Below are 15,569 nucleotides of genomic sequence, written 5' to 3'. Positions count from 1 at the left end.
GGAGGAGGAGGAGGAGGAGGAGGAGGAGGAGGAGGAAGAAGTTGTTGAAATTTGATTTGAAAACCTTTTGGGTATTAATTTAAAAATGAAGGATGATTTTAGGATGTGCAAGCATACATCCAGGCTCACTGCACTCAGAGAAGTCCCAGTAGCTGTTACAGGGCAGCTCAGGATGGCTGTGAACTAGGCTGATGTGTTGCAGGAGTCAGTACAGGACACGGTCCCCAACCAGGCAGGTGGAGGCTCTCCATTTCCAACAGGCTTCTGGGTAATTCTGTTGCTGGTCCAGGGACCTCAGCGTGAATATCATGGTCATTCATACCAACTCCATTCATTCTCTGCTACAATGTATACTATACTAACCCCGACTTCTCTAAGAATCTGAGTGATGGGGGCTGGTGAGATGGCTCAGTGGTTAAGAGCACTGACTGCTCTTCCAAAGGTCCCGAGTTCAAATCCCAGCAACCACATGGTGGCTCACAACCATCCATAACGAAGTCTGATGCCCTCTTCTGGAGTGTCTGATGACAGCTACAGTGTGCTTACATATAATAAATAAATAAATAAATAAATAAATAAATAAAGAATCCGAGTCATTGGTGAAGCAGAACTCCCCACCATCAATCACCTTGAAGGGGTTCTTGCAATAGTTTCTCTTGGTTCCTTTCCTGCCTCCCAAAAAGCTCCCCTGTTCCTCTGTAGACCCCTGCCCACACAAGGTGGGCTGTCTGTCCTCTTTCCTGGTTCTTTTTGTTCTAGGCCCTTTGTGCCCCTCTAACATCTAGCCCCAGCCACACTCAGCTGGCTTCTGGCCAGTACCCATCTCCCTAGGCTGTTCTCACTCAGCCAGTCTCAAGTGGACACTCCTCTGTCCCTACTGTAAAGGTCCTGAAACTGTACCCTGTCTTCCATCACTCAGATACCTGCACCTCCACTCTCCTTACCTCCTACATTTTGCTAGGCCCTGTCATAGAAACTACCGTCATGTCTCTTCTATCCATTCCACTGGAAGCAAGCATGGGAAAGTGTCCCCTCTCCTGCTCTCCACTCTCCACTCCTACCCTCGGAGCACCTGGGTCATGTGGGAGTCAGGGCTGGCCTAGGGGATACTGTAGGGTATTCTTTGGCCTCAAGGGGGGAAATAAGTTTAAAGAAACCTCGTATGTTTAAAAATGAAGAGATTCCCACAGGTTCCATTCCTCTCTCTCCTCTTTAAGAGTGATGCTCCAAGTACTGTGAGCATCTTCTCAGCGTCCCATCCTTGGCTGGCCCTGAGCAGCCAGTGGCCGCCGCTACAGGGTATTCTCACTCTGCTCAAGGGACTCTGGGGCCAGTCAGATACATATATGTTGTTGGGTTTGTCTTGTTTTTTGGAGGTGGGGAGGCAATGGAAAGCAATCAGTGCCTAGATTATGTGAATTTAAATTTTGGGCTCTGTGACCCTGGGAAGGATATTCAGGCTTTTTAAACCTCAGTCTGTCCTCTCTAAAAGTTGGGCAAACAATGACCCTGAAAAGGACTGCTTCATTCCAGTGAGTTAAACACACAGAGGAAGCTCAGAAACACATTGTGGTGTCTAGTAAATGTGTTAGAACATTCCATATGCTGTTGCTGCACCAATACCCATGGCCAATGCTACCAGGTTTGTTTCCGTGGCAGAGGGCAAAGGGCACAATTGTCTGAAGTCTCAAGATAAAGATTCAGATCCCAGCTCTGCCTTTTTCTTGTTTTACAACCTTGCACAGGCGAGTGTTGAGCAAGAGAGAAAGTTTGCAATTGCCTGAGCTGGGTGTAGGACTAGCTCCCAGCACATCACGCTCTGGGTGCCCGCCTCCCTCCCCACACTGAGTCTCGCACTCCTCCAGATGAGGAGTTACGACCTCTCCCCTCCAAGGTCTTCACCTCTCTCAGCAAGTGAAGCAAGCCCTGATTCCTAGGTGGGGGGGTCTTCCCAATGCCTGAGGTCCTTAGGCATCCTGCTATTTCCTTCCCTAACACCTGCCTGCACCCCACTGCTGCCTCCCCGCCCCCCCCCCAGCTGCTCCAGAGCTGCAGATGTGCTCCTAGCTTCAGAGCCTGAGCTGCGGTGCCCCAAGCTCTCTGGTGCAGTTCCCCATCTCAGTGCAGGGCTCTCCTCAAGGATCCTTAGGCTTTATAAAGCTGGCCTCCAGTCCCAAGCCAGCCTGGTCTTTGTAGGTAGCTCTCTCTGGGCGGGAGTCCTTGACAGCCAAAGGCAGTGGAACTGAAGCCAGCCACACTAGGATTTTGTTTGGCTTTCGGGAGTTTTATTTCTATATTATCTTTAATGAACTATGCTCTTCAGTAGGGCTGGCTTCAGGTTTTTCTCCAGGCCCTCCCCTCCCCACTGTTCCACCCTGGATTCAATTCCTTGCCTGCCTCAGTAGGATTGCTGTTGCCAAGCTACAGTTACACCCCTACCTGTACCTGACTAATGCGCCCCTCCGACATCACTTGCCTCCTCCTCGCCTCCACCCTACACTTTATCAAACTTCCATTTTCCCCACCCCCCTGCTTCCTGTTTTGCTGTTTCCTCTGCCTGGGTACCTGCTTCTGTAGGCCCCTGGCACTGCTCCTGGATTCCTATCCATCATCAGTTATCCCCAAATGCTGGTCTTCACCACTCCCTTTATACCTACTCACCCCTGGGCCCCTCATCCCTGCAGCCTGGTAGGTAGCTCCTGGAGGGGAGGTCTTGTGGGGAAGGGAATCTATCTGAAATCCCTGCTCCAGGGGCGCCCTCTATGACCCTATGCTTAAGCAGTCTTGACTAAGATGCTGGCCCAAGCGACAGGTTCTTTGTTCCAGCTTCTTTTGTGGAAAATGGAACTGGGACAGAACTGGAAGAGGGACAGGAATCTTGAGGCAGGGGGGAGTGGGGGGGGAAGGAATGGAGCCCAATTCCTGCTCAGTCATTTGGGAATCTGAAATAGCTGGTTTTACTTGAGCCCAGTTCCCACAGGGGAGTGCCAGGCTCAGATTCCCAGCCTCTGGGGGCTGCTGGGAGGCTATCAGGGCAACCTTAGTCAGAGCACCATCTATGGCAAAGTGGGGTCCAGAGCCACAGCTATGACTTACACTGGCTACAAGGCAAGGAGAAGTGGAGTTCAACAGTGACCCAGATTCTCACCTCTGCTCAAGGAGCCCTGCTGAGGGAATGGAGGAAAAGGGGAAGAAAGGATGAGGAAGGGTGTGGTAGCCGGTGACAGTCCCAACCCATAGTGGGCTCTGGCTTTAGTTTGTCACGCTTTGTTCTTAGGAAGTGGCTCCAAGGGGACGACTGGTACCTGAGGACACTGGGGAGGCCACCTCAAGTTTCCTGATCCAGATGTGTTACAGGCCACCCATGGTTTTACTACACCTTCAACATCTCTGTCCCCGGCAGCAGACATTAATGTCCCTGTTTTACAGGCAAGGAACCTGAAGCCCAGACAAGTTATAGAATTGAAAGGGGGCAGAGATAATATTAGATGCCAAGCTTCCCTGTCAGTGATGCAATCTGAAGGCTTCACCACGTTTCTCTATGCTGCTTCCACACACATATTTGAAACAGGGTCTCCCTCTGTAGCCCTGGCTGGCCTGGCACCCCCTCTGTAACCCTGACTGGCCTCTAATCTCCAGAGGATCCACCTGCCTCTTCCTTCAGAGCATCGGTATTCCGGGCACATGTCACCACACCCCAGCCTTGCCACTCCCTTTAAAGACAGGAGAGCTTAGGGGTTCGGGGCTTGTAGCCCTTGGGCACGAGTGGGTGAAATCAATGGAGGTGAGGCCCAGGAATGCCCGAGAGGATTGAGATCTCAAGGAGAGAGCAATCAACTGATAGGCACCTCAGGCTTTCTCTCCTTATCAAGTCTCTTCCTCCAACCAGAGCTTTATTCCAGAATTTTCACCCATGTTCCTGGTGCCTTCCCAGAGGTGAGCATGGGACCTGTGGTCTTGTTTCACTCTGTGGATGTCTATACAACCCTAGGTACCGGATCTCTTCAGCTTGAGTCAGCTCTGTAGAGCTTTCTCCACGACATGCCCTTCTATAATGCACCCCCCCCACCGCCATCCCTGACCCTGAGTTGGACACCAGGAGCATACAGGCACATGGGCTACTTGTAGGTCTCTTTGCCAGAGTGTGTCGGGGGACCAACTCTGAGTGTCCAGAAAGAGAACTATGACTAACCCGAAGTTAAACTCACAGACTCCACCATCTCTGTACGTTTTCCTGTGTGCAAGTCTCTCCCTCCACCCCCTGGGCCACTGCCCCTGTAGCTCGTACGTGTTTTAAGGACCACCTTCTACAGCGTTAGATGTTAATGGAGAAGATGGTTTTCCTTGCCAGGCTCTTCTCAGCCTTTCTCCACTCCTGACCTACAGCTCTTCCCCAAACCAGAAGTGGGTTCCAGCATTCTTCACTCACACCCATCATGCCTCGCTGACCGGTGCTAACTGGGGACTGGGACCTGGGTCTTAAGGCCTCAGGGCGGGACGACCCAGAGGAGCCCCTGAGTGAATGCACAAGCCAAGCGACAGCTGGTACCGAGAGAGGATTTCTCTGGGAGGGGTTAGGAGCCTCTCTAAGTGACAGCTGACTGCCAGAAGGATGAGGCTCATGATTGACAGCGCCTCAGCAAGGAATGGTGGGGGATGGGGCGGAACCAACGCAGGACAGTGCTGGGGGACTCAGCGGGTGTGTGCAAATAGTGACCCTTCTGCTCACCCTTCGGCTTGACAGCATATTGGTTTTGCTTCTCTGAGTCTCCCCTGTGAGATAACAGCCGGACACCTTGCCCACAGGCCCCTTTCCGTTCACATTTACACCATCGTTGCCGATGCCTGTCTTCCCATGCCTGCCCCAGGCAAGTACAGCCTCACAAAGCTGCCCATTGTCCAGCAAGTGGACATCTGTGAACCATGAGGTCTCAAGGGTCATGCAGAGGATTCAGAACGGATCCAAACAGGACAGAAATAAACATAATGCGACACTTGCTGAGAGGATCTAGGGCAGCTGTGGGCTTGGCAGGACTCAGCTTGTACTGTCCTCTTTATTCTGAATGACTTGGATAGAGAAGCCACCGGCTGACACAGGAAGGACAAGCTGGGTCTATCTCCAGCCCTCTCAGCTGGCGTGTGGTTCTGGGTTCTGTTCCAGAATCATCAATCCAGCTATTCTTTGGGGGAGGGTCTGGGCTATTTCTCCTTGGCCCTGTGGCCAAGTCACCTAGAGAGGAGCAAGCCAAGTGCCATGCCCACCCAGCATTGGTGCGAGGGGGATGGGCTCTCCACGGACTTTCTAAGTTGGGTTGGTGGTAGAGGAAGTAGGGTGGGAGCTGAGCCAACTTTTGGAATTGGTCTCCCTTCCACCCAAACAGCATGGGGCTGTCAGCAAAGGGCTTCTGGACAGAACATGAGAGCTAACCTTGGGAACCAGAAGGCAGAGGTGGGAAGTGTTTAATGAGATAGAAGATTCTTAAAGAGGGGATGAAAGTACAGGGGCTATCGGGGTAACCCTTATGTGGTCTTTACAATGCTCAAGTGTCTCGTACTCATTTTGGCACTCAGCAAACAGGACATTGATCCGTTTCTATTTCATTTTACAGATGACGAAACAGGACAGGCTCTTTCTTGGGAAAAGACAGCAAGCTAGAACTGGATCCCAGGTCTCTCTGGATCCACTGGCTTTATCCCATGGTTCTAGGCTGGAGCCTTAAGATAGAGGCTACCAGGACACTGTTTGGTCCCCCTGGAGTTTTCAGTGATCCTGCTAGGTGAGTCAGTCAGGTCCCTAAGGAGAAAAGGGAGGCTCAATACAGCCTGTCCCATTTGGTGAATGAAAGAAGAGCCAGAAACTTGGAGACAGCTCTAGTCAGGAGTTAAACAGCCTGGAGAGGGTCTAAGGGGTCAGGGCTGCAACCAGGGCATCCTATACTAAGTTGCACACACACACACACACACACACACACACACACACACACACACACACACACACACCCTTCCTGGAAGCTAGGAATAAAACAGACAGAGCTGATCTCCCATCCTGCCCTTACTGACCCGTCCTGGGCTACCCAAAGAACGCTTGTTCTGGCAGGCTGCCTCTGGAACAGGTTGATGTAGTGATCCAGCAAGGGCTGCTCTTAAAACCTTATCTTGGTCACTTAGAGCATGAGGTGAAGAGAGGAGGGCTGAGGGCCAGAGACCTGGGGCTTGAGAAGTTTTAGGAGTGACCACTGGGTCTCCAGGCTACTCTGTAATCAGCTTCAGTAATCCCAGTAGTGAATGAGGGAGCAGCGAGTCCAACCTGCATGTGGAACCAGAGACCTAAGCCTGCTATGCTCTGGACCAATCCCTGGGGTTGCACCAGACTCCCGGCAGGGCATCTGTAAGGGTCCTAGGGTGACAGCATCAGGTCCCAGCGCCAGCAGCTGTCTGTACCCAACTTCTCCAGCCTGCTCCTCTGAAACCCTGCCGGGTGTGCCTCCTGGACTCCACCCTGGGTGTGCCCACCCCCTCCTTGTAGCTCTGGCTCAGAGCCCACACTCACCATGCGCCCGTTGGGGACACCCAAGTGCTTGGGCTTCCCTGGCATACCACCGTTGATCACAGGTCCCCTCCACGGGGGGCCACCCACCACAAGGATCGCGGAAGCACTCTCTTGGGGTGGCAAGCAGGCAGTGGAGAGAGCTCGCTCTGCTCCTCCGGGCCCTTACATCCTGAAACACCAGCTCACTACCTCTTTTCTCTGCCACAGGAAGTGTCTCTATAGAAACCAAACCACAGAAAGAAGCAAGGTCTAAGAGAGCGAATGCCTCTTCCTACTCTCATACACACACACACACACACACACACACACACACACACACACACACACGTTCACGCACACACACATGCCGCCAACGCACCCTCGGTTGCACCCCATGCAAGCACCAACAACCAGCAGGAGCCTCCTTGTGCCCAGCGAGGAACCTGGAGTGTTCAGTCTGAAGGCTCCAAGGATGTGTCAGCATACAGAAGTGCATGCTCATACAACCAGACACTTGTAGAGCAGGCAGTCTGGTGGGGGGGGGGTTTCCATGGACATAGGGCATGTGCTCCGGGTCCTAGGCATCCACATATGTGCATCATTCACTGCTCATTTAGCTTCTATGTCCCAGGCTTATGCATGCTTAGCAACCCTAGCTCAGGCAGTTTGTATGTGGAGACTACTATCCCTAGGCTGTCATCTGATAGCTAGGTGAGCAAAGAGGTAAACACATCACCTGCGTGACCACACATGTGTCCATGCTGTGTAATGAGGGCACCCGAATCTTCAGACGTACACACACGCAGCTGGACAGGGTAGCACATGTTTGTAATGCCAGCCCTTGTGAGGCAGGGGCAGGAATAACATAGTTTGAGGTCAGACTTAGTTACAGGAAACTCAATCTGGATCTATACTGTGTCTGAATCTATATCTAAATATAAACAAAATAAGATAGTGTATAGTGCCTTGGATGGGTGTGTATGACAGGCATGCCTATGTGTAGTCAGACACCCCAGGGGCTGGGTATGCACATGTGCACTGACCGGTAGGAGAATGGATTGGGTAAATCCATACCAAAGAGATAAAGTAAGTCATACTTATATAGAAAGCCTAACTCTGTGCAGAACTGTCTTAGCTCAGAGTCTGTAAGAACAATACCATGTCCAAAAAGCAGGTGGAGCTCTTTGTGTGCAAGGTCAGCCTCATTTACAGACCAGCCAGGACTACATAATGATACCCGGTCAGCAAACAAACAAACAAACAAACAAAAACAAACCAGGCTGGAGAGATGGCTCAGTGGTTAAGAGCACTGGCTACTCTTCCAGAGTCCCATTCCTAGTTGCCACATGGTAGCTCACAACTGCTTGTGACTTCAGTTCCAGAGGACCGGATGGATGCCCTCTTCTGGCCTCTGCGAGTACCAGGTGGTGCACAGACACCCAGGCAAGCAAAACGGTCATACACATAAAAATAGTTTTTAAATTATTAAGAAAAAAGTGCCGCCGGGCCTGGTGGCGCAGGCCTTTAATCCCAGCACTCAGGAGGCAGAGGCAGGCGGATTTCTGAGTTCGAGGCCAACCTGGTCTACCAAGTGAGTTCCAGGACAGCCAGAGCTATACAGAGAAACCCTGTCTCGAAAAACCAAAAAAAAAAAAGAAAAAAGAAAAAAGTGCCATAGTGCCATGTGCCGGGTGGCCGGGACAACAGACGCTCCGTTCTCACCATTCCGGAGGTGGCACGTTCAGGCTCAAGCCCTGACACACTTGTGCTCTGACGAGTCATGCCTTGCAGACTGCCATCTTTATGCTGTGCCCACGTGTCAGAAAGCAGAGAGAAAGGAAACATACTGTCTCCTGTCTTGTCTTATAAAGGACACTTGTCTCATCATATCCGGTCCCTCTCCTGCATGATGTACTTTCTGACATCTCCAACATTTCTGAATAGTAATAAAATGAGTGTCTAGCCTTTCAATATGTGTAAAGGGAAGCATTCTTTGAAAAAGCTTGTTCCTGGGCTGGAGAGACAGCTAATCGGTTAAGAGCACTGACTGCTCTCACAGAGGTCCTGAGTTCAATTCCCAGCAACCACATGGTGGCTCACAACCATCAGTAATGGTGTCTGATGCCCTCTTCTGGTGTGTCTGTAGACAGCAATGGTGATGTACTCATATGCATAAAATAAATAAATCTCTTAGAAAGAGAGAGAGGGGCTGGTGAGATGGCTCAGTGGGTAAGAGCACCCGACTGCTCTTCCGAAGGTCCGGAGTTCAAATCCCAGCAACCACATGGTGGCTCACAACCATCAGTAATGGTGTCTGATGCCCTCTTCTGGTGTGTCTGAAGACAGCCAAAGTGTACTTACATATAATAAATAAATAAATCTTTAAAAAAAAAAGAAAGAAAGAGAGAGAGAGAGAGAGAGAGAGAGAGAGAGAGAAAGAGAGAGTTTGCTCCCTAATTAGCTTACTGTATGTGGGTACATGATCATGCTGTGGCCCAGAGGCCAGAGGCCAGCTTTTAGGACTTGGTTCTCTCCTCTCACCATCTGGGTACCAGGGATAAAAGGCAGAGATCATCAGGCTTGATAGCCTAAGGATGTGTGTCCTGGCTGGATACAGAAGATGGTGAGACCCTAGAGGATCTTGGAGCCACAGGAGGAGAGAAGCAGGGTCTATGCTCTGGTGCAGGGGGCACGACATCCATCAATCTGGCTCGCCAGCTTTGGATGATTCAGAGAGCCCTCAGAAGTGAACGTGGTACCAGTGTCCATACTAGAGTCCATCTGTTATAGCAGCGATCACAGCTGCAGTTTATTTATCTCTTTCTGGATACTTTGTTCCTGCCTCCCCCCCCCCCAGGCAGGAATTTGAATTGTGTAAGGTTGGGGTTGCTTTAGGGGCTGAAGCAGTAGCAAAGACGATCTTATTAAGGCTCATATGGACTGGGGATGTAGTTCATTTGGAAGAGTGTTTGCCTAACATGTATGAAGCCCTAGGTGCGGTCCCCAGCACTGCAGAAAACTAAAGTATGATGATACATGACTGTAATCACAGCAATAGAGGGTATGGGACTTCAAGGTCACCCTTTGTTACATAGCTAACTTGAGGCCAGTTAGGCTACAAGTGACCTTGTCTCAAACAAGCAAGCAAACAAACAAACAACTGCTCATCTACGGCAGTTCATTCCTACAATCCCAGCACTCAGGAGGCTGAGGCAGTAGGATTGTCAAGATTGCCAGTCTGGGCTACTAAAGTGCTCATGAAACTAGAGAGGAAGCTTGAGCTTGTGTAGAGATGTGCTGGATTGGATGCCTGTGATGGTTTGTATAGGCTTGGCTCAGGGAGTGGCACTATTAGGAGGTGTGGCCTTGTTGGAGTAGGTGTGTCACTGTGGGTTTAAGACCCTCACCCTAGCTGCCTGGAAGTTAGGATTCTGCTAGCAGCCTTTAGATGAAGCTGTAGGACTCTCAGCACAGCCTGCACCATTCCTGCCTGGATGCTGCCATGTTCCTGCCTTGATAATGGACTGAATCTCTCAACCTGTAAGCCAGCCCTAATTAAATGTTGTTTTTATAAGAGTTGCCTTGAAATACAAATATCCCTTAAAGAGTTACAGGAAAACACAATCAAACAGGCGATGGAAATGAACAAAACCATCCAGGATCTAAAAATGGAACTAGAAACAATAAAGAAGTCATGAAGGGAGACAACCCTGGAGATAGAAAACCTAGGAAAGAGCTCAGGAGTCAGAGATGCAAGCATCACCAACAGAATATAAGAGATAGAAGAGAGAATCTCAGGTGCAGAAGATACCATAGAATACATGGACACAACAGTCAAAGAAAATGAAAAATTAAAAAAGCTCCTAACCCAAAACATCCAGGGACTCCAGGACATGATGAGAAGGCCAAACCTAAGGATAATGGGTATAGACTTAAAGGGCCAGTAAATATCTTCAAGAAAACTATAGAAAACTTCCCTAACCTAAAGAAAGAGATGCCCATGAACATACAAGAAGCCTACAGAACTTCAAATAGACTGGGCCAGAAAAGAAATTCCTCTGTCACATAATTATTAAAACACCAGATGCACTAAACAAAGAATTTTGAAAGCAGTAAGGGAAAAGTGTCAAGTAACATATAAAGGCAGACCTATCAGAATTACACCAGACTTCTCACCATAGACTATGAAAGCCAGAAGATCCTGGGCAGATGTCATACAGACCCTAAGAGAACACAAATGCCAGCCCAGGCTACTAGCACAGATGGAGAAAACAAGATATTTCATGACAAAACCAAATTTACACAGTATCTTTCCACAAAGCCAGTCCTACAAAGGATAATAGATGGAAAACACCATCACAAGGAGTGAAACTACACCCTAGAAAAATCAAGAAAGTAATCTTTCAACAAACTCACACACACGTAATTCCACCTCTAACAACAAAATAACAGGAAATAACAATCACTTTTTCTTAATATCTCTTAATATGAAAATTTAATATTACCAACATATTCTAATCAATTGAAATTCAAAAATATGAGGAATTAGAAATTTGTGGACTGGGGGCTAGAGAGATGGCTTAGTGGTTAAGAGCACCCACCAACTGCTCTTCCAAAGGTCCTGAGTTCAAATCCCAGCAACCACATGGTGGCTCACAACCATCCGTATCAAGATCTGACACCCTCTTCTGGAGTGTCTGAAGACAGCTACAGTGTATTTACATATAATAAATAAATATTTAAATAAAAAAAGAAATTTGTGGACTATCATCCAGTGGTCTCTCTAATTTGGTAACTGGAGAAATAGGTCCAATATTGTACAATCCATATACACTTTCTGCTTGTTTGTATGTGACAGTGTCTTGCTGTGTACCGCATGATGGTCTTGAAATCATACTTCCCCCATTTCAGCCCCTCTATTGTTTATTTGATGTTTTCACATTATACTATGGTTTCCAGAACAGCTTACATATTTCAAAATTATTTATACAGCCAAAAGAAAAGTAGAAAATTAATTTGGAAGGTGGCTTGTAAGAGAACAACAAAGAGTGAGACTGAATATTTTGTTTGATATTTATAATTACTGTATCAATTTTAAAGAGAACCTTATAAGTTACTCTTTTCCTGAGATGAATACTTTTCAAAATCATCACAGCCAATGAAACAGAATCTTACCCTCACCTAATGTCTGTGCCACCCTTCAAGTAGAACCATTGTTCATTGAAACAGTTGATGAATGACTTCATGGATAGACCATCTTAATACAAACACCATTTCTTAAATGAATGTAACCTGTTTCCTGTGGGCTGAGAATGATGACAATTGCTCAAGTCAAATAGCTTTGACCATAGCAGGAAATCTGTGTCCAAAAATCGTGCCTACAATTCATTCCTTGGAGCAGCAGAACTGTAAACTCTTAGCTTAGCTACTATGGAGGTAAAATACTTTGGTGATGTGAGGGACATTGAAGTACAGCCTTATTACAATGGACTCCAAATGTCTAAAAATTGTTCTTATTTTGGGTTTGTGCCATAGTAAGAGCCAAGATTTTAAAGCTCTACTAAAAACAAAACAAACAAACAAACAGACTTTATCTATTTATGTTCATTTAATAACATGTCCACTATTTTTATGATTGGAATAAAAATATATAGTGTATTGAATATAATAAAATTAGTTCAATTAAAAAGAAAAGTTGTCTTGGTCATGGTGTCTGTTCGCAGCAGTAAAACCCTAACTAAGACACTGCCCAGCCCTAGAATAAATGAGTGAATAGCATGCCTGTGAGAGAGCTTACATGACCTGCCCGCAATCTGCCCATCTGCTGTGCCATGGAACCAGGCTGCATTCATGGGGTGCTTTCTGGTTTACAAGGTCCTCTCCTAACAAGACTTGCTTTGGTCCTCATGACCGTTATATGAATGCTGCTCACGGCTCCCGTTTGATGGATCAGAGGACAGCGTGCTGTCTGTCTGCTTGCGTGGCACCCTGCTCGCCTTTCTTCGGTGGGCAGGAAGCATACAGATGTGAGTGCTGTTGCATAGCTCGCTTTGTCCTTTTTCTTCAGTCCAGGACTCTAGCACTTGGAATACGCCTTCCATATTCGCTTATACCTCACAGACATGCCCAGCCGATCTATCTCAAAGGTCCCTGTAAATCCAGCCAAGTTGTCCATGAAGAGCAACCGTTACATCATCTATCCACCACGCTTCCCAATTCCACAGTGTTGCTTGTTTGATTGAGACGGAGTCTCCAGCAGCCCTTAGGTGGTCTTGTAAGACTTTCGTGGTGAGCCCTCCCCACTTTAGTCTCAAGAAGGCAACGCCTCAAGACCACGAATAAACCATCTTGATGTAAAAACATGAGGTAGTTTAATGGCGGAGCTCCAGGCCGATGTGTACCTCACGCAGGAAGTAGAGGCACCAACCAGGAGGCTGGAAAGCTAGGGGATTTTATAGTGTGGAGGGGTCGGGGCTAGCAAGAATTGGCACGGTTACCGGTGATTGGCTCATTTAAACGTACACATTTGCAGGATGGTACGTGCAAAGGCAGGAATGCTAGGAGACCTGAGGGGCGGGTCAGCGGAACATTTGGTTCAGTCCCAGAAATGTTCCAACAATGGCCTGCCAGAGCGTGCCCAGGCCTGTCTCACTGTGCTCTCTGCCTCAGGCTTCCAAGCTTACAAACAACTATTTCTCTGGACATAAGTTGCATGAATCCCAGGCCTTAAATTTCATTTCCCTTCAGTCTCATGTATCTGAGGATGACTGTGGATTCCTGACCCTCCCACCTCCACTTCCTAAGTGTTGGGATTACAGGGATGTACTACCCTGTTCAAATACCACAGACTCTGCATCTGTTCCAAACCATTGTGCTTCTTTTTAAGTTCACACCCTAGCTCTGCTTCCTCTGCTGAGAGAGGCTTCTCAGACAAATCCGAGATGAACTCCTCCTTGTTCTTCACGACCCAGTGACAGGTTCTAGAACAATAAAACAAATGTTCTTTCACCAGTTAATTACTTCCCAGGTGTGCTTCTCTACATTCTTGGAACTCGGCTGGGAATATACCTGACAAGCTCAGCTCAAACGAAGTTCAGTGCACTGCACACACACCCTACCGTGTACGGGTGTAGGGAAATCTCTGAAGTGGGTGCTCGTTAGGAGAGAAGAAGCAGGGGGCCTTTGTTGTATAGGTGTGTTCTCTTTCTATATATCTATGTGCACACACATGCACACAATATATATTTATAAACATAACCCTCATATCAACAGGATCTAGATCTGTGGTTTCAACTAATCATAGATGGGAGATATTCAGAAAAAAAAGTTTCTTGTCTTAATTAGGGTTACTATTGCTGTGACCAAAAACAACTTTGAGAGGATGGGGTTTATTTGGGTTACAGTTCTACATCACTGACTGTTCATCACTAAAGAAAGTCAGGACAGGAACTCAGACAGGGCAGGAACTTGGAGGCAGGAGCTGATGCAGAGACTGTGGAAGAAGTGCTGTTTACTGGTTTGCTCAGCTTGTTTTTTTTTTGTTTTTTTTGTTTTTTTTCTTCAAGACAGGGTTTCTCTGTATAGCCCTGGCTGTCATGAAACTCACTCTGTAGACCAGGCTGGCTTTGAACTCAGAAATCCGCCTGCCTCTGCCTCCCAAGTGCTGGGATTAAAGACGTGCGCCACCACTGCCAGGCCTCTCAGCTTGTTTTTTAATAGAACCTAGTACTATCAGCCCAGAGATCCCACTACCCATCATGGACTGGACCTGACCGAAGCATCAATCACTAATTAAGAAAATGCCCTATAGCCAGATGTTTTTTAAAAAGATTTATTTATTTAATTTATATGAGTACACTGTCACTGTCTTCAGACACACCAGAAGATAGCATCAGATCTCATTACAGATGGTTGTGAGCCACCATGTGGTTGTTGGGAATTGAACTCAGGACCTCAGGAAGAGCAGTCGGTGCTCTTAACCACTGAGCCATTTCTCTAGCACTATAGCCAGATCTTATGGAGGCATTTTCTCAACTCAAATGTTCCTTCCTTTCAAAAGACTCTAGCTTGTGTCACGTTGACATAAAACTAGACAGCACACTTCTTACTGAACACAAACTTCTCTTGTGTTTCCTATCAACATCACTATACATACAATTTGTTAACTGTTATAAGTAATCTAGAGATGATTTAAAGTATATTGGAAGCCATACATAAATAGCACATGCCTTTAATTCCAGTGCTTGGAAAGGAGAGGCAAGTAGATCTTTGTGAGTTCAAGACCAGCCTGGTGCAGCAAGTACTCCTTCTAACCCTTGGACCATCTCTGCAGCCCCTGAAATCAGGATTTCTAAGGTAAATTTAAGTTGTTTTTTTGTTTGTTTGTTTGTTTTTAAAATAAAAAAAGTATTGGCAGCTAAGTAGATTAACAGGTACAATAGAACGGTATCTGGGCTAGAGACCACAATGTTCAACTATCGGGAGCCAGCCTGTCTTGTCCTGGGACCTTCCACAGACACTTGGTGTGTCAACAGGAACTGACACTTTTTGGAGCCAGATGACTTCCGGCCTTCCCTGAGGTTCCAGGTCAGAATCTGATCTGCAACTCCTGCTTCAATCTGACTGTGCTTGAGTCACTGGCGGTAACGGAGGTCCTCAAATAAGTGGCCTCTTTAAGTCTCCAGAGGTGTGGTACTAGCTTGAAGTGGCCTAAAGGATTTGCCCCACCCACCGAGTCCAGGGTGGCGCTGGGATTGGATTCCAGGCTTTCTATTTCACTCCAGTGAGGCTTTCCCACTGTACTGGAAAGGTCACTTCAAAGTCACCATCTTTTTAGAAACTTAGGACTGAACAGGGAGCTCAGCTTGCGCAAGCAGCCCGCGAAACTACAAGTTCCAGCATGCACCGCTTCGAAGACGCCGCTCTCTCTGCTCCCGCCCAAGAGAGACCTCTGCTTTTCGTTGGCCGGCAAGCCTAACGTGCTGCCCCATGATTGGTTGGATCGCCTTGTCGCTCATGAGAACCCTTGGCCTTGGCCGGC

General features: G+C 47.8%; 1 protein-coding gene across 4 annotated transcripts in view; it reads right to left on the bottom strand.

Moving 5' to 3' along the window:
- The window catches only part of Rgs14 (regulator of G protein signaling 14), a 15,711-nt gene extending 8,956 nt beyond the window's left edge, over window positions 1-6,755 (bottom strand). For 3 of the 4 annotated variants that reach the window (XR_003845382.1, XM_029547528.1, XM_029547529.1), the window contains exon 1: window positions 6,551-6,740. Coding sequence is in view for 3 of the 4 variants with exons in the window: in XM_029547528.1 (XP_029403388.1) it covers window positions 6,551-6,595 (45 nt within the window). In the remaining variant the exon portion in view is untranslated. Of the gene's footprint in view, window positions 1-6,550 lie in introns of all 4 variants that reach the window. The other variant, XM_021215910.1, reaches the window with a different exon arrangement.
- Between the last annotated feature and the right edge of the window lie 8,814 nt (window positions 6,756-15,569).

The sequence above is a fragment of the Mus pahari genome, chromosome 16 (genome assembly GCF_900095145.1).
Source record: "Mus pahari chromosome 16, PAHARI_EIJ_v1.1, whole genome shotgun sequence".
Lineage (NCBI taxonomy): Eukaryota > Metazoa > Chordata > Mammalia > Rodentia > Muridae > Mus > Mus pahari.
The sequence above is the reverse complement of the archived record's forward strand: the minus strand, read 5'-3'. Positions and strand labels throughout refer to the sequence as shown.